Genomic DNA, 25,595 nt, shown 5'->3' on the forward strand with positions numbered 1-25,595 from the left:
AGTGAAGTCACATCTAACATGTTGATTGGTCTATAAAGCTTTCAATCATAAAGCACAGGTCCCCGCCCATAGTTCATGATGTCGCTGTGGCAGGGTCGGTTGAAGCGGATGGGGTCAGAGGCGGGCTACACGTTGACAGCTGGAACATAAGGAAGCATCGCAGTCAGGCGGGCAGACGCGTTTATGTTCAGCGCAAGTCATGTTCACGAAAGGTAAAGGGAACGCGGTGCCATCGGACGGGCAAGCTCGGGAAAAGTAAGCGTTGCTCTCTTTTTTCTCGCTTATTTACACGTACAGCTGATGTCGCGTCATGTTATGTTATGTTGTAACGTGATCTTGTTCGAAATTCAGTAATGTTGTTGTGGAATCTGATAAAATGTTGAAAAAAAAATCACTTTATAAGAGAATTTCGCAGTATTATTATTTGCAAATGTTCATGGTGATGTCGTTTATGTTTCTGTAGATACAGTATATAGGTGCAGGCAGTTGTTGTAGAATGCCAACTGCAATGTAACATTTTTTAGGACAAGAAAAAGACTATATGGTAACAAAGTATAGAGTTTTGTTGAATGGCTTCTGATTATAGTAAGGCATCTGTTCTGCCTGTACAGGTTGGCATTGTACGTCTATGAATATTTGTTACACGTGGGAGCTCAAAAATCTGCACAGACGTTTTTATCAGAGGTGTGTAAGTGTATCTGTATCATTCTTTTTAAGAGCACGTGTGCATGATCATGCACAATGTCTAATCTTGTTATGCATTGACTGTGTGTTAAAGTCGTCTGTTGTCTGTTTTCATTATGTCTAGATAAGATGGGAGAAGAACATAACCCTTGGTGAACCACCAGGTTTTCTGCACTCTTGGTGGTGGTGTGTATTATCTTCATTCAGTAGTTTATCAGTATTTAGCAGTATTTGGAATTTTTACAATGTTACGAAATTTAATCTTAGAATAATTTAATAGAATGGATAGCAGGCGGTGACATTATATAATACATTAGACAATATATAAGATAATTGGTGTTGTCAGAATGAGGGTCCAAACACAATCTACAAATGTTAATCAATTAACATCTTGTGAAGTCAAATGCTGTGTATTTGTAGGAAACAAATCAGTTATTAAAATGTTTTTAACTCTCATACAAGTGCATAATATCACTTTCTCCACTGATAAAATCATCTTGTCTGAATCAGGAGAGAAATTTCTAGACAAATATGTCATTAAATGTGAAAGGACAATTTAGGATGTCCTTTTTCACTGAAGGAAGCATTATTATGGATTATGCACATAACTTGAGGACTTGTGTTGTTTTTATCAACAGTTTGAACTCTGAATCTGATGATACTCTGCAGAGGATCAATAGTGGAAAAAAAAAAAAATTCTCCAAATCTGTTCTGATAAAGAAAGAAATACATCTACAGCTTGGATTTTTTTTTTAAATATTGTAAATGTTTAGCAAATGATCATCTTTGTTGCTTTAATATGCTTCCTTATTAATGTTAAGATTAGCGAGTCTAGCTACTGTGACAATGTAATATTTTCTCATTACAAACAATATTCTTATTACATAGTGTGTTTTGGGACCTGTACTGCGCAGCACCTGAGAGAAGGGACACGTGTGATCACTCCAGTGAAGCAAAGGCCTTCCATGACTATGTAAGTGATGCATGTCGATTTCTTTGCTAGCATGTTGTGACACAGAAAATCTGCTACATGAGATAAAGCCACTGAAATATACCTCTGTGCTGTGGTGTGAAGCAGACTATTGATTACAATTACGAGATGGTGGCATGTATGTTATTTTTGTTCCGGGTCTGCTTTGTTTATCTGGATTTTTTTAAAAGGTGAAAACGTGGGCTATTAAATATGCTTTTCCAGATTTGCGCAATTGATTTGAATTTGATTGTGAATGTGCAGTTGGTGTAAGCTTAGGAACATTTTCCTCACATTATACTCGTATTCTTGGGAATTAGGGGATTTGTATACTATAGCATACATGATGTTCATTGAATATGGCTTGAATGTCAGAATATTGATGGTATTATATAACATTGTACATCGAATGATTGTGTGTGCTGTACATGCTACCAAAACTCACTGCTGTGATTCCAGAAAGTAACAAGCTCTAAAATCTGTTTTTTAAGTCTTGAGTTGCACAACATGCATCACAGCAAAGATGTGTTAGTCTTATTAGATTTAAAAATGCTTTTTCTTTTTGTTTAGCTAGTGTGTCCCCCCTTTATTATTGAGGTTACTGTGATCACAATGGCTTTGGGTTTGAACAGCATAAAAGGAAAAAAAACTTCTGTTGTTTGAAACAGAAACCAGTCTTACACAAATCTCCCTAAATCCTAGAGTTTTAAAATGCTGTACATGTTCTTAGGCTGGATTAAGTTGAGTAAGCTGTGAGGATTTATTTTGTAGTTATGGAGCTTTGGTCCCTCCACAACAGACTCTTACCAAGTTGCATAATTTTACTCCAGTGCAATGGTAACGGAATTACAATTCAAAGTAGGAACCCCTTTAAAATACTATAGAGCCATTGAATGCCGTTTGACATTTGGTCAATACATAATTTCTGAAAGAAATTAATGCTGTTATTCAGCAAGGGTGCATTAATCAAAAGTAATAGCGAAGACATTTATAATGGCACAGAAATTTCTATTTCAAATGAAGCTGTTCTCTTGAAGTTTCTGTTAATCAAATATTAATATTACACAGAACTGCCTTTTTTAGCCTTGATAATAATGCAAAATGTTTCTTGAGCAGCAAATCAGCATGTTACAAAGATTTCTAAAGGATCATGACATAACATGAAGACTATAAAATATAACTATAATAATGGCATCAGGAATAATTGTAAAATATATTAAAATAGAAAACTGTTATTTTAAATGGTAATAATATTTCACAGTATTACTGATTGCACAGCATTGGTAAGCATAAGAATCTTCTTTCAAAAACATTTAAAAACAGTAGTGCCACTCAACTTTTGAAGTTTGCGTTTCCTTTACATAGTTATTTTTTGCAAGATTTGATCAGTCGTATGCCATTTAAACAGCAGGCAGTTCCTCCAGGACCGCCTGGCCCTTTAAAACCTGAAATGGTGATCAATGTGGTGGAATGGGGGAGAAGATCTTACAAGATCTGATAATCTGGTAAAGTACCCTATTCAGTAGCTTGACTTTGATGGCAGTTAAATACTCGTAGGTTTCCTGTCATATGTTGTTGTATATCAGGAATGTAGCATAAATTGAAGGTTTGCTTTGTTGTCACCCTAGACTAGTGGTTTTCAATGGTGGTCCTGGGAACCCACTGCTCTGCAAATTTGATATATCTCTTAGCTAACACACTCAGTTCAGTTCATGGAGCTCTTACCTAATGAGTTGATAATCTCAGTCAGGTGTGTTAAATAAGGGAGACGTGGGACCCAGAACTAGGATTGAAAACCCCTGCCCTGAGTTGTCAGAGTTTTTTTTTTTTTTTTTTTTTGAGGTATTAATCAAAATCTTGGTGGATCAACAGCTGAATGCAAAAGAATTGAGAAAACTATTGATGTGATTGTCACTGCTCTTTTTCCCTCACATCATAGATGTTGATGTGGTAATCAGTGTTCACCCATTGGCCAAGTGTGAAGACATCCAGTACCTTTTGTATTCTGTAATAATATAAACATGGATTGATTGTTTTGGTCAGTCATAGGCTGAAAGAATCCAATGCTATGGTCACACTTATTATTTCAGTCTTCTGTGTTTCCTAAGGCCCTCCTTAGACACTTGAGTTTTTCTGTCACAGTGGGATTATTCCATTGACTTCTGTTGTTTTCGTACTGAGTTAATCATATTTAAACGCAATAATACCCTAAACATAACTCTGACTTAAATATCACACAAATAAAAAGGTTCAAGTTTTTTGTTTGTTTGTTGTTTTTTGTTGTTTTAATATTGAATATTTAACTGTGCAGCTTATTTTGTCTGTTTTTACATTTACTTTATAAAGAGATGGTGTGCAAGGAAAAAGAAGAATTAGGACAATGAATACGACTAATAAATTGTATGAAAACAAGGGAAAAAATAATTAAAATTTGGCCATGATTACGCTGAAATGTGTGGGAGCTAATTACGTTACAATTAATAAAATATTACCACAGTTTAATGTATAACCTTTTTAATTATATTGTATATCTTTTGGAAATCTTTTGTGTAATAAATCTTTTTTCACATTTCTGGATTTCTCAGCAGTGGAAGTCATCATAATCAAAAATCAATATATAAAATACTTTTGAGTATTTACATTGCGGATGGCTGTTAAAGTTTGTGTGAAAAGGGTCCATTTTTGTCAGGACTAGTCAGTCCAGACACACCAAGTGTGGAACACTCCAGTTTTCATTTAACTATTGTTTTATGGCTTCAGATTAGTGCATGCATTTTACAATGCTTGTTTCCACAACATCAAAATTATGAAGGTCTTTGAAACCATGGAAACGTTTGTAATTGTACCGTGGGGCTTCTTTTAATGTACATTTACTCAAATGTTTCCAGCACTGTCTGTGTTTACAGCTCATGGAACAGCAGGGGAATGGAGAATACAGGAAGGAAGTGAACGACAGAGAGAGAAGGAATACAGGCGGGGGGGAGGGGTGTTGGGTCAGGCCTTGGCTCAATACTCAGCTATTATCCTGTGTGCTGCAGATAAACAAAACAAAATGAGGGCCAGGAAAAATTCTGGGCCCAGCATTTGTGTTTTCATATACAAGTCCGGGACTTGGAGCACGTATCTCTCTTTAAGTGTGCGTGTGTGTGTAAGAAAGAGAGGGTGGGTTAATTAGTTTGCTCGATGATAAGAAAGCCCCTGTTCTTGGCTCGGTTGTGTAGACACGCTGCAACAGGAGTGGTTAGAAATGCAGTTCTCTACTTTTGAGCTATTCCAGGAATTTCCTTCTCTCTCTATGTCTCTTTCTTTTTTCCTGACTGTTGTCTTGCCGGCTAGGTTGAGTAGGGGGTATGTCTTTTAGGGGGTTGGAATTTAGTGCCGTGTTATTTAGGCCAGGCTTAAGACCCACAGTTGCTGATTTGCCTGAATTCCTAATGGTATTGTGGAGTTGTAGGTGAAAAGTTTTGTCTCCATTTAAAAAAAGAAAAGCTGTTATTGATGTTATTTGTGAATATCAAGTATCTATAATTAAGATCACAGATTTATTGGTTTCACAATTTACTAAACATAGAATTTTGCATTACAGATTTTTACAATGTCTATGACAGTTTCTCTCTAACTTTACTGACAATTTTCGTAAACTTGTTAAGCACCAACACACCTACAACACACAATTGGCCAGACTTTCATTTCATGCCCAAAATCACACATTGTAAGCTAAACTCCTACACTAATTATCAAACTGCAATAATAAACTATAACACAATAAATACACTGTCTAAAAAAAAAAACATCACAAACATGTCTCAGAATCAAATGATCATTCCAAAACACTAACACATGTTCTCTTTCAACAGGGACATTTTGTCAATCATAACACAATGTCATAAAACCATCAGATGGATGTACAGAAACGTATACAATAGTATATTTAATATTTTATATATGCATTTGGCTACATGTTCTTATCCACACCTGATATCTTCTCTGGCAATGTATCCTTTGGTATGCCTTATCCACCCCTCACAGTTTTCAGCTGTGATGTATTGGCCTGCAGCATTGCATTACATCCTGGATGGACAATGGTCAAAAACCTTCCAGCTCCATCCTGAGAAAAACTCCAGTGAAAATAGTTCTATAGTTGAAGGCCAAACTGAAACAAAATCATCATGTCTCTGAGCAACACACAGCAATTGTTTTGTTGCAAACTGAATCAATGACCCTGTTTACACCTGGTATTAGTGTACTCACTCCAGGTGTTTTGTATCTTGCCTGAGGCCAAGAGTAGCTTGTTTATTGACTACTGACATTAGTCGATAAAACACAAGATATAACAGGTAGATACAACCACTGTCATAATTTATTCAAAAAGTATCAATATTCCAAGTCTTCTGAGGCAAAACAATTGATTTGTCAAAGGAGAATAGAGGCTCCCAGTTTCTGCACGCAAATTCAAAAAACTGTCGCCAAAAAAAGCCTTACGTCAGCCTCGGTTTTTAAATGCTATTGGCTCTTGTGTGTCTCTTGATCAATTGGGGCAGGTTATGGGATGGTTCAGGAGTATGTTTTTAAATGAGATGTGAGTGTGGTGTTTTATGTAGAATGCATGCTTTGTAAATCTGGACATACTGTGTTTATTATGTTGTCATTGTCATGTGATCTACATCATTATAAACCTGTCCTGTGGCCTCAAGGAATAGTAAGAGGCCATTCACAAAAAAGTGGAAAACACCAGCTCTTCTTTCCAACACGCTCGGGAGAATGCACTACAGTGGCTTCTGCCCTTGCTAAGCAACCATGACCTGCTCTCTCCATGATGATGCAGAAATTTCAGCAATCCAGAAATAGCAGCAACCCTGCTAACAAAATTATTTAAAAATGGGTTTTGCCTGTATAGCATTGATTAGCTGTTCTTTCATCTTGGCTGAGCTTTGAACAGTGTTACGGTGAAGAGTGAAGCTGGTTCTTGTCGTATGACCTGCTGTGCTCTTGTGGCATTGTGAAAAGTTGAGATGTTTTTATTATCATCTCACTGAGGCACAGACGTTCCTGGAAAGACGCGTTACACAGTGCATTTGAAATAACAAACCTGAGTGCACAGAAGACATGATATGAACAGCCCCTAATGGCTCAATTGGATGCACACTTAAGAATTTCCCTTTTTTTTTGTCTTTTGTCACCTCCTGCTAGCAAAATAATTAAACCTGCTTATAATAATTAAATCTTCATCACTAAATGGAAATTCACAGACATGGCATGATATAAAAAGTGAAACCAAAGTGTAGTTCTGTGAAACATTATTATTATTATTATTATTATTTTTAAATTAATTTCACACAATTTACACACGCAATCACAGCAAAACACAGACTAGAAGAATATAAAGGCTGTGTGCGCTTCTATATGAGTAACAAAAGATAAGCAGTTAATTATCATGACACGTAAAGCATTTCTGCCTGTACACCTCTTTCTATTATCTCACCTGAATGTAGTTGTTTAGAGAGGATATGGTTGCCATAACAACAGCCCAGGTGGCAGGTGACCTGGGTGGTCTGCCTCGAGCGAGCACACTGTGTCTGTGTCTGCCTGCCGAAGCTCCCCTCCCCCTACTCTGAACAAGCACTGTCTCAACAGTTAGCTTTATGAATTCAACAGTAAAAACTGTTTTTCAGCTCCTGCTGTTAAAATGCTCAGGGCATACCCCTAAACTAACCTGGGGTCTTTATGTATCGTTGGTTTGGGAATCTCAGCATAGACATAATTCGCCTGTATTGAATAATCAGTAATAAATGATATGAGCCTTTTTTTGGACTGTTTGAATGAGTGCAGATTAATGGTCCCATCTAGTGTTTATAAATAAGATGGTATTTCTCATTTACTGAATCTCTTTGTCAATCCTACTGTCAGTCCTTCCCTATTTGATTTAAATAAAAGTGGTTATTGCTTGATTAAAGGTCTGTCTGTGACTTTGGAGCTGGCAAATCATATTATAGAATTGGACAGTGGCAGCTAGTGTAGTAAATTACTTTTTAAGGGTGACTAGAGCATTCCATCCATCATTAGAGGAGCGATACTGCTGATAGGTAAAGAAAACCCTTTATGTTGCAAAACACTTTGCACACTTTATAAACTGACCTCATGAAACCATATAAATATCTCATGACCTGTGACTGAAGTAATAATTAAGAGCTCATGCACAGATGTTCTGTAATAGGTGACACAGATTATTTTTATTATTATTTTTAATTACTTATATCATTCATTATATATAATAGGTTATTTTAATATGTGAATTAATTGATTATCGGTCATACCATGGAAATATTTTATTTATTGGCATCGAAGACCAATCAGTAATTTCTGTTTTTGTGTTCTCATCCACCAGGCAAAATTCATGTACACACAAAATTCATGACTTCGTGATTCTGTTTGCATAAACCGTTCAATTGTGCACAACTGTTCATTCGTAACTCTTTCTCTTAGAGCCTTGTTTTCAGTCTTGTAGTTGAATTGCCAGTAATGGCGCTTTTATCGGGGAGGTCAATTGGACAAGGGCATCATAGAGCTCCCATAAACTGCTCTCCCTGGCTAATTACCCCATCCTCTGAGTACATTCTAGAGCTCTTTGGAGTCTCTCTGCCTATCAAACGATTGCTCAAAATAGTCTTTAGGTCAAACATTGTGCATGGATTACAGAACCTTGTCTTTGAATAATTTATTGGCCAAGGAAAATGTTTACAAGCTTATGAAAGAAAGCCATGCAGTGAAAGCTCGAGTGTGGGATTGACAGAAGATGTGGACAGAGTACCTGTACTCTGTTTTCTTAAGACCTCTTAGTTGCTCACCATCATTTTTAGGCCACGTTATTTGCCAGGTACTATTATTGTAAAGTAAGTTGCGTCATTTTTGCCAAATGAAACCCGTGGGAGTAACGGCACAGTGCAGTCAAGACATCATGCAAACCCCTTGGGTCTGGTGAGTGTGTCTTTGCCACTTATGTCCTGTTAATGGTTACTTGCAGATTCCCCTAGGAATGGAATGTGAAAGCAGGCATGCTCACAGCAGCTTTGGATTTTAGAGTCCAGTTCACATTTTGAGTGTGAATGAGATCAATTGTTCCGATGCTCACAGGAAAAAAATTAATTGCTTGATTATCACTGATCTGAGAACTTACTTACTTACTTACATGCTCTCAAAAGTGCAAAAGCTGTTATTGAGGGAGTACCTTTTTAAAAGGTGCAAAAATGTACCATTTAGGTATGAATATATACATTTAAGTATTAATCTTTAATGCATAATAAGGGGCAAAATACCTTTTGAAAGATTTTGTCTCAGTGCTTTTGAGTGTATATGTACTTGACTGTAAAGAGTCATTTAGACGATATCTCTAAATCAATTATCTATTGTTATTTTGTTATACGAGTTTAAAAAAAAAGTTAGTACAACATGGCCACAATTTAATTAAAATAAGGAAACAAATAAACAAGAGAACATGCTACAATATTTTTTTTCCCTGCATGTGTACCATACTATACAAATAAATGTTGTGTGTTTTACCTTGTCTAACAAGCACAAACTGTGGAATGTGACAAGCCATAAAGACTGAAACCCATGAGAAAATATAAAATAATTGGGTTATGTTAGGCTAACAATGCTATCTGATTTTTGGTAAGTAAAACAGTAAATAGCACATATAGCATTTTTGTAGCATTTTTGTTCCCCAGTAAAAGATGTGAAAATAGAAATTGTTTTGAGTGGAAATGAGAGTCATTCCAATATAATGAAAAGCTGTTGTGTGTGCTTTTTTTTTTTTTTTTTTTTTTTTTTTTTTTATCAGACCAACTTTTTATTAAATGAACCATTTGTCTGACTTACACCCAGGAGCGTGTAACAAACCATGAAGAATTGAACAGTCTGCAGAAAAATACCGTCTTTTATCATTTCACTTCAATAACAGGAACTTCGCTTACAGCAGGAGATCTGATGTCCGACATAGATTGTCTTGAAATGTATTATTGAAGCGGTGTCAGTGGCTGTAGTGGTGGTACTTAAACTTCTCCAAGAGTGTTTCACTGTGTCGACATGGTAAAGCACAGCACAATAAACACAAAGCTAACATAAATCTTGAGCAGATGCCTCCTAACTGAAAGGATTGTGGGTGAAGAAAGGCTAAGGCCCTTTAGGACTGAGAAAGACGAGCTACAGAAGATTGCAGCAGATGGAGAGAGTTTCTCTTCTTGCCTGAAGCTCCCTGATGCTGTATACAAGCACTGACTCCCAAAGGAACAACTGTCAATAGCCATTAAACTGCAAGCCTATCCGTTTTCAGTATTACAGTGTCCTGATGGAGTCGTTCTTGACAGTAATGGTCTTTATGGTCATGGGCAGAAATCGCTGATCTCTTTGTTGATTTTGTCTGAATGACTTCAGAGATATTGAATTGAATTGCAGAGATAATGCAGATCAGACGCTTATCTTCAGATCGGAGGCAGAGATCTATACTACAGCTTACAGTATCATATATCAAATCTGGTCTCTTTTGGGCTCCTGTGTCCTAATGTAACCTCCCAATTTAAAGACTCTTGCATCACAAAAAAAAATCTCTGTCATTTGTCTGTCTGGCAATCATTAATGAATCTCCAGGGGAACTGCTAACATTAGACAGGAGGTGTTGCCCCAGGCTGGGGTCAGAACTGATTCTTTACCTTCTCCCATTTTTTTCCCTCCCCCTGTTATTTAGCTACATGAACCAACAGGGGTGTTAGCCAGTGTTTACATATTTGGTAATCTGAAACATTTCCAATGACATAAAATAGCATAACATGAGCATCTATAATAAAGTAAAATAATCCTTGAATAATACACACGTAAAATTTAATGGACTGTCATCAATTAAAACATGCATAAAATGTGGTTAAAATAGATGATTAATTATTGAATTATTATTTGGGTTAGGGTTACATATTGTTATGTTATAAAACTGTTCTTACTCAACTCCAGTTGGATATGACTGAATATAGTAGCTTGCTTTTGATGGATTCAGTTCATTCAGTAAAGGATTTGTTTGTACAGTGTTTCCTTGGTGATTTCTGTCACTTGTTCAGTATTTCATAATCATTCATTTAACCCCTGAATTGTTGGGTCTCATTAGATCAGATGTATGGATGGCATCATATTAAGGGGCTTTGTCGGATGGCACTCTGTGATGCTTCTATTCAGAGCTGGCCAGCACTCCATGTGGAAAGTAAATGTGTGAATAAGCAAACCAGTAGCACCTGTCCAGACGTGACAGACAATAGGAGGACAACGAATGTGTTTTGACTGTTAAATAGACTCTGTGTGATAAGTTGGATGCAAAGTAGATTTTACACTGTAACTAGAATGAAATGTAATAGGACATTGGGCAGATCGTGGAATTGTCAATTGAATCGTCAATTCCATTTTTTATTCATTACTTTTTTATTGTTTATTAAAATAATAATTTAAAAAATATTTTAAAAAGTGGGCTTTTTTAAAATCTGATTAATCAAATGAATTAAGCCAATGAATCGAATATCAAAATAACCTAATATAATAATCTAAATAGTTTTAAATGCTTTCTGCACAAAACAGTACCACTGTAATACAGTAATTTATACAGGGGGTTACTGTAATTATTTCCTTTTTTTATACTTGGATTGAATTTGTCATTTAATAATTAAAAATATACATTTATGTTACATAACAGTATTGGCAATAGGAAATAAAAAAAAATAAAAGGTTTTCAAAACATTTATTTTGAAAATAAAAGCTAAATATTATGGGGGGTTATGTTTTCAGTGCAATTAACAATACAGTAATCTTATTTACTCCAAATGTGGTCTAAAAACCTTCTACAGAAATATATTTCACAGTAGTGCTCTTTTGCGTTATGTTGCCGGTCGCATTTACTTTCTTGTTTCTGGGACCACTTTCAGGGTTAAAAAATTCAATTAAAGACTAAAGTTCATAAAAGCAAAGTTAAATAAACAAACTTATGAATGGTCAGATACATGTATGTCAGAATGTCATGAAATAAATGAAATGAAAGTATCCTTGTGAACACAGTTGTTTGTGTCTTAAATTGTTGTAAACAGCAGAGAAAAATTGTTTATCTGCATATTAGATCCATGTGTTTAGTTTTAAAGTGATAGCATACTAGTAAACCTTTTCATGCTAATAAAATAACAAAAAAGAAAATCTCACTGCTCTTAACTGAATCACTTTATGAATAAACCTGTATTTAATTTAAGTGTTTTTGTAATATACAATTTAAGTAGTATTTTTTTTTTAGTGCTTGAAGTTTTTCAGGGAGGTTTATTTTATTTTGTCTTTGTCCTATTATAGTCTATTTCGTATTGGAACTATTGTTATCTAAACTAATTCATTTCCGGCATTTATTTGTCTTTTTTTTTTTTTTTTTTTGCTTATGATTGTTAAGTGGCACTTGAAAAGTAAACAAAAGCTTAAAACTAACGTAAATTCTGGACTATAAAGCGCACCTGCATATAAGCCGCATCCGCTCTATTTAAAAAAAAAAATAAAAAAAATAAAATAAACAAGCCGCACCTGCATATAAGCCGCATCCGCTCTATTTAAAAAAGTTTTGCTCTTCCCGCTGCCTCCTCCAGCGTCTCACCATAGAATCATTGACGCTAAGCTTCCGAGCAGCAGCGCGGTTTTCTTCTTGTATAGCGAGATCGATGGCCTTCAACTTAAAACTTGCATCATACAAACTTCTTCGTGTGGGTTCCATGATGAAGGGGTGAGGATTTGAAAAGATAGTTTGACAGGATTGGTAATTTGTCGTCCTTCTATCCGCTTCTACCGACTTATATCTGCTAAAGAGGAACTAGCGTATTCTTCTTGAACTAACGTATTCTTCTTTGCATTTATTTTGTCTTAGTTTTGATTCTAATTCCGGTTAGAGCGCCCCTAGCGGTGGAAAAAAATCTGCAGAATAGCCGCTCCTTTGTATAAGCCGCATGGTTCAAAACCTATGAAAAAAGTAGCGGCTTATAGTCCAGAATTTACGGTACACACAAATTTGCGGAAAACAAACAAAACCTTTTTGGTCATACATTTAGTCTTGGATCATTATAATCACAGTTAAAACCACAAACATAGCACCTCAATACATTTAGTATAAACGCATTAAACGCTATAGTTTAATCACAAATATTATATATTATATAAAATTTCATAACTACCGTCAATACATTTAATACATGTCTACATTTAATAATATAATAAAATTGGACACGAATACCCACATTTCTGGCTCAATACCATGGTGCAGATACTGTTACTATTGTAAATCTATGGTAAATTGTGGCAAAATGTGGATTAAAAATCTCCTGATTATCGTTGCGAACAGTTTTTCTCCTGTCAGCGCTGTGCAATATAAATATGTTATTTCAGCTATTTCAGTTTAAAATCTAAAATGTCATGTACTGCCCGTTTATTTATAACTAATTGTATTATTGTATTGTCTAATGCATAATGCAGTCTGCAGTGATGCTATTTACATTTACATCAAAGACATTATTAGATTTTTTTTCTCTGACCTCTAGCCCTGTAAAATTTTACATTTGAAACACTTGCAACAAGGTTGGTATAGAACATGTTTTTAGAGAAAATATCAGAAACATTTAAGTTGCGCGGTATATAATTTATTACCAGGCATACCACTTTTGAATTTGCCCAGTCGAAATTATGTATGGATAATAATTCCTGCTGTGAAAAGGGTGAAATTATATGCAATAAAATGCTTTTGGTTAGAGTAGTAAATGAATAACTAGTATATAAAATAAGTGCAAGATTGTACATATGCATGTATAAATTAAACATTTTCTGGTACATTTTCTTGTCCTTTGTGTAATATATCTTATCACTTCCAATAGAAATACACCTGAAGTGGATTTCATGGGCAAAAAAGACACGTTGTAGTTATGTCAATTTCAATTATTAAAAAAGTGAAATGATGAATTTTTTTTGGAGCAATATATTCAGCAGCATCTATTGTTCATCTGATTTAGTCATTATTGCACAAAACTGTGAATGCTCAGATAAAAGATTCTGTAAGTTGCATTTTATTGCAACTGGTATGGGTACATTCCATTTTCACTGAAGCTTTATAGTGCTTCCACATCTTACGCTTCTTGGTTACACAGCATGTGAGTGTGGTAGCATTAATCCATAGCTATTTCATGTCATATTTTCAAGGTCACAGTGAGAGCCCTTAAGTTTTACAACATGAACTCACTCGTCTTTTCAAATATCTTACAAACGTGTCACCAGTGAGATCAAGTACCTCTTACCACAGGATCAAACGAATATACTAGTTTTCACAATCATGTAGCCAGATGGGTCTTGTGTGGTCTGAGGTCAGAGCCAGACCAGGATTTCATTCAGTATTGAGAGAACTCAAAGTGTGTCATTGCCTGTCTGTGGTGCAGGCCTGCTCTTTCAAGTGCCATCTAATATGTGTCGTCTGAGCTCCACAACCATATCAAATGAGAATGTGTGAGGTTTTTGTTACACAAAACATTGTAAGTCAATATTATGACTATCACATCCATATGAGAATGACTAGATGCAGGAAAAAGAGGAAGCTTGTCAGTTGACTGGTCGTTTAAACTGATGGGTGGTGCTGTAGGCGTGTACTGAGATCCCCACAGGGGTTTGTGATGGACTGATAAGTGAGACTGGCTCAGGAAGTCAGTTATCTGAATGGTCAACAAGAATGGTGATCAAGCCTTGTACTCAGTGGTGTAGTCCTGAAAAATAGTTTTTTAGTATTATAGTTCATAATCATAAGTGTGTTGTGCAGTTTCAGAAATTTAGGCCCCTTAGTCTTAATTTAGTCTTAACTTTGAAAGTGGTCCTCAGATTCGAGAAGGGAAATGCAGCTTTCATGACTGACAATGTAAGTCTGTCTGTCAGTCTGTTACTTTGATGATCAATAATATCATAGTGTTAAGTCTTTGAAGTCAAAATTTTTCCGGTTCAAACCTCATAAGGGGTGATCCTTAACAAAAACAGTTTCACCCAATCTCAAATTAATCTTGAATGCCTAAAGGATTAGTACTGCATGATCTCACTTCAGTCTTGGAGCCCATATAAGGTGTTCCACCCTCATTTATGTCATGAAGAGCCATGATCAAAATAAAAAATTCTCCAAAACTTGCACAAACCTGGAAGTACAATTATTATTATTTTGAACAGAAATACTTGTTTTTAAAAACTTTGTCCATACTTTAACAGTGTGAACAACTCTGAAAGCATGAAACAGCATTGTAACCTCCCCTCCACCCAATGAAGCTTCAAAAGGGGTTTTTTTAACATCGATGCAATTGAATGTTTTTGGGTTACCTTAAGAACTTTTCATTGAACAGTACAACCATGTTTTTCTTAGTGCGATGGTCATTTGAATAATCGAAACAGTATTTTTACCACTATAAAAAAATTGCATAATACTTTTTACCATTTTTTTAAACTATATTGATTATGTTGCTAAAAATGTTTTTTTTTTTTTACAAGCCAGGCAGCCATCTGGGCATGCAAGAGCAGGTCCCATCTTACTGAATGGGCAAGCATCTGTTCACCACACTTAAATTTCAGATTTGTATTCACAGATGAAATCTTATAGCAACGGCCTCATAAATGTTTTGAGACATGAAACATTAATAATACAAATTTTTATTTTTGCTATACCCAAGTATAACAATATTATGCTTTGTTTAAGAGTTATTTCTCCGAAAAACTTTTGCACATGACTTTTGTTGCATGTAAAATAAATGATTATTGATGTTTTCTTTTGTCTAATTAGATGCCATTTGGCCCTAATATCTAAAAGCTACATTTTGGACCAGATTTTTTTAGTTGTACTAAAATCATAAAATTTCAGTTACTTTATAGTACTTCTATTACTTCGCTATATGCCTTCATGCCTTTTCTTGTTTAGCGGTGTTGTTCTGTATCAACAAAATACATTGAAGAGTGCTTTTCTTTCAGGCAGTTTTCTCCCGAACTGATTGTGGGTAAATATTGAATTTTTAGTCTTTAAGGAATAAATGTGCTTCTCATCAACAGACTTGCCGTCTCATGTTTGTCTCTGCTGGATTTGGGCATCAATCCACAGATCCATCACTTTTCCAACCCAATGCCATTTTATATCTAGACTATTTTGGAGTTTGTTAATCTCATCAGTTAATCTCTGTTTGTGGTATTTGGTCATGGTGAGAACAACAGTGTTCACAAAGGAGATTAGTTTGGGCTGCTGAGGAAATGCCCTAAATTATGTCCCTCTGGCCTAATTCAAGGGTCTGAGAGGATTGTGAAGTGTTGATAAACTGTTGCTAGAGCAATACGTGTAAGTGTTTAGATAGACCCACATGAGGATGTAGAAAGAGATGTCTCTTGATGCATATTCTGTCTGTACTTCCAGAGCTGAGCTTTCTGAGGACCTTGATAAGCTGGCCAGAAACAAGGCAACCCAGGCACATGAAAAATACAGTTTGCATTAAATAGCTTTTTTCATGTTGTGCTGTGGTTTTTAAAGTGAAATGTCTAGTAACCGGCACTAAAAAAGCATGTTCAGTTTCTCTTTTCACCCTGATCTAACACAACTTTAAGCTTTTTGCCAAACACGTTTAATGGTTGTACCCAAGCACTTAAATAAGAACAAGTTAAATAAGAAAACCTGTACATAGAGCTGAATATGTGAAGCAAACATTAAACTTTGATATTCTGCTTTGATATTCTTAATCAAAATTAACAAAAAGAACCAAAACGATGACGGCTCAATACAGCAGTCTGCTATAAAGCATAAATGTGACTTTATTTTGAAGTTTTCAGCGTTATCTCCACTTTTCAGTTGTATCAAGATGATCTGCTTAAAGGGATTTCTGTGTAAGATGTCGCCTCACCTGTCTTAAGTCTCTTAAGCCCTGACCTTTGTTGTAATCAGCTTTCACACACTGACCTAGGAAAAGAATGACCAGCTGTTCCCCCACCCAGAGGTCCCTCAGAGAAAGACTGAGAGCAAGTGATGACGAATTATGCAGCTTTACACAGTTAATAACATATTAATGCAGTTTAGTTTGACAGATGCTGCCAAAGTCTCAGATGCTGTTGACATAAAGCCTGGTCCACACAGAAGCATTTTATTGACCTCAGTCTTATATAACGTTTAAAGGTGACTAACTCCTAATTAAAGCTGCAGTCGTAAGCTTTTTGTCGCCATCTATGTTAAAAACGTGGTATTTCTTGGTGTTCCTCGTGGAATTATATCCCATGCATGGGTTGTGCTCCGGCGTGGCTCCAGCGCAGATGAATCTATTTTTGAGGCGAATGTGTAGCTGTCAGTCACCGCACTTGATGGAATCCTGTACATGGTAATCACAGATTTTACACTATGTCTTGGAATATATGTATATATATATACCCAAATATGAAAAAAAAGAAAAAATTTCCCCGGGTATTGTCATATGAACAACTAAATGGTTTGCCACACTTTGAGCTGACCAGCTGAGGAAAGAAGCATTACAATAAATCGTGATCAATTAGCTCATATCACATCAAACTCTGCAAATTATTATTATTGTAATTTATTTTCAAATTTTTTATCTTAACAACATCAGTATTGTTTGACTATGACTATATTATATAGTGTAAATGATCTTTTAGCGTATTTAAATTTCTGTACACTGATCTTGTCACATCATTTGAATTTCATATTAAGAAATTCCTTTTAACAAAAAAATTGAACTATGCTCCCTTCAAAATCCCTTTCTAAAAATATGAATATAAATGGAATATAATTTAATGTGTTTCAAATAGGCCTAATCCTTTCTTACAGTCCGCCATTAATGATTTTTTTTTTTTTTTTTTTTTTTTTTTTTACATTTAATTATTCCAGATGCTGTGATAATAGGCAATAATTAAATGACGCGCCTCCTGCAGAATGAGGCCATAGCTTGTACTTGCCAGGACAGCTTCTTTGTTTACAGATGTGACGTAACGATGCAGTGCCATGCTCGAATTTCCCGCAAAAACCTACCTGTACCACTCAAGTTAGAAAACATTATTACAAGCTAACTGTTGTGGATCAGGCTAAAGTTAGGTGATAGTTTTGAACACTGGCTGGCTATGTATATTCTCCAATACTGATTTTGGATCATTGTTAACCCAAAACATTTACGGACTGCAGCTTTAAGATCATAAATGCTACAGTAATAAAGTGGTAGCCCGTTTCTATTATGCTCACAAAGTCTGCATTTAAAGGGATAGTTCACCCAAAAAGAGCTTCTGAGCTTCCCATATCAAAGTCAACTCAAGAGTTTAAGTTTCAACTCACTGTTGGTTGAAGCCCTTTATTGAAAAGGGCCCCAGAACACACAAAGAAAAATAATTTTTAAAAAAAATAACGTATTTCTCGTTATACATCATTTAAATTAAATTGATTTTGAAATATTTGAATATTCAGGGTTTTTTTAATGAGCCCAAATACTCAAATACAGTATTTTTGAAAAATCGGTTTAAAACAGTGGAAAACACGTCTGTTGTACATCTTTTGTAATGTTATAAATATCTGATTAATGTAATGCATTCTTGATAAATAGATGTGTAAATGTCTCTACAAAACTTTTACTGACTCCTGACTACTGACTCTCTCTCTCTCTCTCTCTTTCATTAAAGAGTGCTGCTGCAGCACCCAGTCCAGTCCTAGGCAACATACCTCCCAGTGACAGCATTCCAGGTGGACCCATGCCCCCCGGATTCTTCCAGGTGGGTTATTCCTACTCACCCTCTCCATAAACCGTCTATAACAATCTATTTACAAGCCCTCAGGTGTACAGACACGTGCTGCTGGTTCACAGAAAAACCATTATGCCACAGTCATCTGCCAAGCTGGGTGTCTGCAGGGAACCAGTCTGATTGCGACCATTAGCCACTAATGGCAGGCAGGGTTATGCTGCAGTAGTCTTGCTGTTGCTCTGTTGAGTAGCACTAAATGTGTTGGTGGGATGTACCTTCAGCTGTGGAGTTAACACTTTATCACTTTATAAGCTTTCTGAGAGAGTGATCATAATATCATTATAAGTTCTAGGAAAATATTTATGGATGGGAAAAATGTTTATAATTATATTTTCTAAGGAAGCATATGGAGAAATGTTTGTCAGACCAGCTGGAGTCATGACCCTTGAAGAGGGATTTTGTGGGAATGCAGCATGCCACAGATTGTCAGATTTTGAGACCTGCAGAACATGGAACTGGTTTATGCAAGTCCTGAAACGCATATCAGTTGTTATGCAGAAAAATGTTGAACATTTGTGTATCTTTTGGTCTTTAGACTATGGTTAAACCCCATTGCCCTCTAGTGGTGACAAGGACTTTTAAAAACATTTAATTATTATTCTTTTTTTCTGTAGAAATATCTAAACAGCCTTAAAACCTTGAAGCAAAATCATTTTCATGTAAATGAATAGGAAAATGCCATTTATGTCTCAAATTTAGTGAGGGGAAAAACGTCAAGATATATTCTATGAAGATATATTCTTTAGAAAATTACTGTAGAAAATCTATTCTAGGCCATTAATACTGTATTACTACAGGACTCTGATTCACATAATCAAAGTCTATTTGTCACATAATGTCACATAATCTTGCAATGTCTATTAACCAGTTAAAATCCAAATAATATTGTTAGATATTATTACAGTTTAAAATTATGTATTTATTTTTAAATGTAATTATGTAATGTAATGTAATGTAAACATTTCTCATAACTGTTGGAAATGTTGAAAAGAGCTGTGCTGCTTAATATTTTGATGAATATTTGTCAGGATTCTTTGCTCAATAGAAAGTTCAAAAGGACACCATTTGAAATAGAATTCTTTTGTACCATTATAAATATCTTTACTGCCACTTCTTTAAAGCATTCTTGCTGAATAGCAGTATGAATGTCTAGGTATGTGCATATGTACTTACTATATTGGTTCACTACTTGATGTCCAAATTAAAAGCTGGGTCTTGAAGCAAAACCGTGTTAGAATGCACTCTTCATTCTAACACGGTTTTGCTTCAAGACCCAGCTTTTAATTTGGACATCAAGTAGTGAATCAGCTCCACATTAAACCCAATCAAACTATCTTTTGCCTTTTGGCTTTGTTCTCTTCGTCTGCACCTGTCGCTTTCACCTGTCATGCCTTTGACTATGCACAGTTTTTCTCTTGGCATTTTGCTGCTGATACTATGGCAACCTTCTCTTCCTCCCGCTACCCTCTCTGCAGGGACCACCTGGTTCCCAACCCTCCCCTCACACTCAGCTACCTCCCAACTCTAACATGATGGGGGCGCATGGACAGGTAATGGCACATATATCTATGTAAACATTCTCTCTGTTTATATGGTAATGCATGTTACCTGCACACATCCTGATATGCTTTTCATAAAATATTCTGTTTTCCTTCCTCCTCTCTATTTCAGCTTTTGTACTGGTTTCATACTGTTATTATAAAAAAAAATTTATGTTCCCCCATATACAGCCTTTTATGTCTCCTCGCTATGCTGGAGGACCTCGGCCACCCATCAGAATGGGTAACCCGGTAAGACGAGCAAAATGTTTCAAAGAACAGTGTTTATTACCTTTGACTTATTTTAGCACTTGACTGTCTCTTTCTGTAGCCTCCAGGTGGGCAGCCTTTACCTCCAAATATGATGGACCCTACACGACCAACAGGTAAGAGACTAATGAGATCAGTGTTTGCTGTTGGTGAAAGACCCTTATTTAGGGTATATTAAAAGTAGACTTTAATTTCATTTTGATGTGCAGGTCTGTTAAGTGTTAAAATTGTGTTATAATTTCGTCAGGCCATCCAAATCTGGCACCTCTGCAGAGAATGAATGCTCCTCGAGGAATGGGCCCGATGGGACCGGGACCACAGGTCTGGCTCTTATACTGTCACAACTGCCATTTATAATAATCGGAATATCTTTGCCTTAGACCCCATCAGTTAGTTTTGCTCAATTCTAGGACTAGACAACATAGCTTAAACATTTTACCTAGATATACATGTATTAGTCAAAGAAATGAATAGTTCTGTACAGCAGAGAAGGGAAAATTACCATAAAGACATTTAGAATATTACAAAAGATTCCTACTTCAAATAAGTAGCATTGTTTTAAACTTTCTGTTCATCCTAAATTAGCATAGTTCCCACAAATATATTAGCAACACAACTGTTTCACCACTGAAAAAGAAAATAAATGTTTCTTGACTCAGCATATCATATGATTTGTGAAGAATAATGACACTGAATTACTAAAGTAATGGCTGCTAAGAATTGCTAAGAAGCTTTTTCATCACTGAAATAAATTATGTTTTACAATTTTTACATGCAGCCTAGGTTCAAATGCACCATTTTAAAATGTTTAAATGCAGCCTATTATAGGAAACTATTTTACTGTCAAAAATTGTTAAATAATCACATACATGCAGAGATACATAAATAAATAAAAATAATAAGTGTTTTTGAACATTCTTGAATAAATGTTTATTAAAAGAGGTAAAGGTAAGAGGTATTTAGTTAAAACTAATTAATAAATGGACAGATGGAAACCGTATACATTTATAATAACCGTATAATTGTTTTACTCTTACTAATACTCTGAATGCACTGCATGCTTATTTAGTTGTTTGTATGACATCCACACGACATCCATACTACAGCTTATTAGCCATATTCCATAAATTATGTTCAAGCTGTTTTCCTCTAAACTAATTGTGTCCTCGTTTTCTTCTCTCTCATGGTGTCTTCTCGGGGTGCTGGGCATTAAAGTCTGATCCTTGGTTATTACAGAGCTATGGAGGAGGAATGCGGCCTCCAAACTCCATGGGCCCTGGAATGCCAGGGGTGAACATGTAAGGACACTCCCAGTCTATTGTATTTGTGGAATTTTACATTACTGTTTGTTCGAACATCCTGACCAGCTAGACATAGTGTTTTGAAAGCACTAAAAGACCCCAGGAGAATAAACGTACAGATTATAATATATATATATATATATATATATATATATATATATATATATATATATATATATATATATATATATATATATATATATATATATATATATATATATATATATATATATATATATATTTTTATTTTTTTTTTTTTTTTTTTTTTTTTTTTAATCTACATTCAAAAGAATTTTTCTAAAAATTTCTAAAAATACAGTATGATATATGAGAATAACCAAGCAAAAATCTGGTATTTGATACAGTTACCAATATTTATTTAGTCAAATGTCAGACTTTGATAGCTTGTAATTTAAATTAGTGAGATTCTTTAAGTTTAAGAAATTGCTTACATAAAATGCTAAAAAATATCATTTGTCACTATATATCACTCCAATAACATGTTTTGGTATTTAAAAGAATTGTTTTATGATAAAAGCACTGCAGCTTTTATTGTTGGGGCAACACATGTAATACAATACAGTACTAAGCTAAATAAGAGCTGCACAAATAAACATTCTTCAAAAGCTATCAATCTAATGACAGAAGACATTTAATAGATACATGTAGTTAGTTTTTAGCAAAGTTTTGATCATGTTTATCATTTTTGTGGTGGATATTGAAGTGTGAACCGAGGAAAATAATTAGTTTTTGAAGTGTTGATTTAATACAGAAATATCTTTAGAAAAAAAAACAAGCAATATTTGACTCATTAAAAAATATATGTAGTTTTATTTAGACTTTTTGAGCTTTCGGTATGATCTTAACATACAAGAGACTTATTTGATGAGCAAAGTTAAAAAATTACTGCTGTGTTTCTGTGTACAGGGGAGCAGGAGCAGGAAGACCGTGGCCTAATCCTAATAATGGAAACACGGTAAGATACTTCAAAAAATTACATTATTGGAGGGGGAATTAGTGATTTCTGGCAAACTTGCAGGATAAATACCCTTTTGGCTCCACAGATACCATATTCCTCATCATCCCCAGGAACATATGTGGTAATTGACCATTTCCTTTTCCTTATTTTATTTTGTGGTCTGTTTTAAGCTGTTTTGGCTGCAGTTCTGCTGTCCTTCTTTCTCAGGGTCCTCCTGGAGGAGCAGGAGGTGGTGGTTGTCCTCCAGGTACACCCATCATGCCAAGTCCAGCAGGTAATGGCTTGTCACATTGGTCTACTGACCCTTTGCCATAAAAACAGTGCTTGGCTAGGGGATAAGAGAATAGAGATTCGTGGTGACTCTTTAAAAAACATAAACCCCCACATCTGTGTTCACAGACTCCACTAACTCGGGTGAAAACCTCTACACATTGATAAACTCGGTACCACCGGGAGGAAACAGATCTAATGTGAGTTACTCTACTCCTCTGCTGTATTTATTGTCATTTAGTACTTGAACTCTGATTGGGTATAAATGCTATAAATGCTGTCTTGACGCATGTGTTTGTAGTTTCCTATGGGTCCTGGGTCAGATGGCCCAATGGGAGGACTGGAACCACATCACATGAATGGCTCACTGGGTAAAACACTGTTCACCATAGCAACTACATAAATTGTTTAAAACGTCTTTTAGCCGTGCAGTTAGATAAATGAACATCATGTAATCTGTAAATTCTGATTGTTGATTAGGGCCATTTTTCCTGAATGAGTCCTGGCCTTTCTATATTGCTTAAAATATCTAGTTTTTATTTAGACTGATCGGTGCATGACATCAGTTCCTTATGTTTTCAAAATGCTCTCAAAGTACTTTGAATCAAAGCAATATAGAAATCCTGGCCAGGCAAGTATAGTTGCCCTATTGTTGAATTATTTTTCTTTTTCTCACAGGTTCAGGTGACATAGATGGAATCTCAAAGGTATTATTAAGCCTATTATTAAGACCTTTTATTTTTTTGAAATGGTGTAAAAACTAGCAGAACAAAATTCCCATGAAGTTATTAAACAACTAGACAGAGTAGTTGCTGCTGACAGAAATAATTGAATATATCAGAATAAGGAAGTTATTATTCATACAGTTGTCTTTTAAACACTTTAGAAATATTAAAGACCCCATAAATTTAAACGGTAATGTACATATTTCTTCTCAGTTGTAAAATTTTTGATGAATGGAAATCGTTCTTTGTGAATTATTATTTTAGTATTAGTTATTTATTATAATTTATCAATTATAGGTTGTTAAATACTTGTTTTCTATAGTTGTTATATTATAAAACAAAACAGATCATTTTGGCCAACTTAATCTTGGTAATGATAATTACACACTTTATGCTCAAAAGTGTTTCATCTAATTGAAGTTTCAGTAAACTGAAGAATACTGCTGACTGACATCTTGGTGGGTGGGGGGGGACTTTCTTTACAATCTCAGAACTCTCCTAATAATCTAAGCAGCATGAGTAACCCACCAGGAACGCCACGAGATGACAGTGAACTAGGTGGAAGTTTCCTACACTCTTTCCAAAATGAAAACGTGAGTGCCAAACACAAACACATGACTTGATGGATTTAGGAGAGCCTGTATAAATTAACTTTTCTCTTCATGTAGTACTCACCGACAATGACAATGAGCGTGTGAAAGAAAAGCTCCGGCACCACGATACCACATGTCTTAAAGAAAGAACAAGGACCAACTTCACCAAGAACCAAGAGTGAGTCTAATCTCGCTCATCCATGGGAATCAAATCCTACAGCTCTGGAAGAGATGGATGCATCTCATTTCAGCACAGATAAGAGGAAGGACCCGTCTGAGAAGAGAGCTCTAATATTTTTAAACCACTCTGATATTTTCATGTAAAATTTGAAATTGAGAAATTGAGTAGGCATCTATGCTAAAATTATTATATTTCAGAACCACACTTTGGATGTAGTGCAGAATAGTATGTACTTCAGGGAAGATATGCAGCATTTGTTTAACATTCCATTTAGAGTATATTAGGATATAATATCTGATATTTTAAAAAGCCTCAGAATAAGTTTGTCACGCTATAAAGGCTTTCTCGAAAAATGCTTAATCCAGAGAAAGTTTGGGTTACAGTGGAACTGATATGCACCAGTGCAGATCATTCAGCTATCATGGCCTTCATACTTGGGAAATACAATGAACCGTTAGCAAAATTAAAATGACTACTTCTGTTCCGTGACACATTTTCTAACAATGGATTTTACTGCTGAAGCCTTCAAATGAGCATAATGTGGGACATTTTTTCCAGTGTTTTTGGGTGAGAGTTTGGTCAAACACAGCATCATGCAACACTGAATCTTCTTTCACTGGCCTAGTTTTTGTTTTCCTTTGTGGTGTTGTATTACGTTTTGACCCGTTATTTCCCTTTAGTCAAGAGTTAGAAATGTGCTGCAAACACCCAAAATATAGCTATTTAACTAAATTTAGCCAATAAGCAATGCCCTATCGCGATTTTGATAACCGTTTTTTTGTTTCTGCATATTTTTTGAGACGTGTAAATATTTGTATTAACAGCCAAAACAAACTGAACAACTTTCAGAGGCGCAGTGAATACTGAAGTGTCTATATAAAAAGTAAAAATTCTTGGGATGGACACATGGTTCGCCACTGATACCGATTAGCTGTCCTTTCTATCCCCTGTTCACTGAACAAGCTTGAAAAAAGTTGAAACACTTTCCAAAAAAATTTTGATTTTTGTAAAATTATTTTTAAAATATAGTACACTGAAAAAGGGGTGAATTTTTTTTTTTGCTGAGTTTGTATAAGTTTCTCTTCCCTAGACTGTCTTAATATTTTGCCGCCTTACTTGACCTGTTACATCATGTTGTTTAGCCTTTACTGTATGTATTATGTTCCTTGGAATACACAGTGGAATGACTTGTGTAATTTTTATGATTAAATTATTTTTTGTTTATACAACTATTTTGAGCCTCAT

The 25,595-nt window shown here is 35.2% G+C and overlaps 1 protein-coding gene across 4 annotated transcripts; it reads left to right on the forward strand.

Annotated features, from left to right (window-relative positions):
• Positions 1 to 81: 81 nt before the first annotated feature.
• ssbp3a (single stranded DNA binding protein 3a) lies at positions 82 to 25,582 on the forward strand. 4 transcript variants are annotated; one of them, XM_043262341.1, is made up of 18 exons: positions 82 to 255; positions 612 to 684; positions 809 to 870; positions 1,573 to 1,657; positions 18,374 to 18,463; positions 19,969 to 20,043; positions 20,224 to 20,283; positions 20,363 to 20,417; positions 20,549 to 20,622; positions 21,517 to 21,599; positions 22,530 to 22,578; positions 22,667 to 22,702; positions 22,789 to 22,855; positions 22,981 to 23,051; positions 23,153 to 23,222; positions 23,530 to 23,558; positions 24,068 to 24,169; positions 24,245 to 25,582. In XM_043262341.1, exons 1-18 carry the CDS (start codon positions 200 to 202, stop codon positions 24,272 to 24,274), a joined length of 1,167 nt encoding a protein of 388 aa, XP_043118276.1. In that variant the 5' UTR covers positions 82 to 199; the 3' UTR covers positions 24,275 to 25,582. The 4 variants fall into 4 exon arrangements, with proteins under 4 accessions (XP_043118276.1, XP_043118282.1, XP_043118289.1 ...); XM_043262347.1 differs by having other exon boundaries at positions 21,538 to 21,599; XM_043262354.1 differs by lacking the exon at positions 19,969 to 20,043.
• The last annotated feature ends 13 nt before the right edge of the window (positions 25,583 to 25,595 follow it).

This window comes from Puntigrus tetrazona, chromosome 2, assembly GCF_018831695.1.
Source record: "Puntigrus tetrazona isolate hp1 chromosome 2, ASM1883169v1, whole genome shotgun sequence".
Taxonomy (NCBI): Eukaryota; Metazoa; Chordata; class Actinopteri; order Cypriniformes; family Cyprinidae; genus Puntigrus; species Puntigrus tetrazona.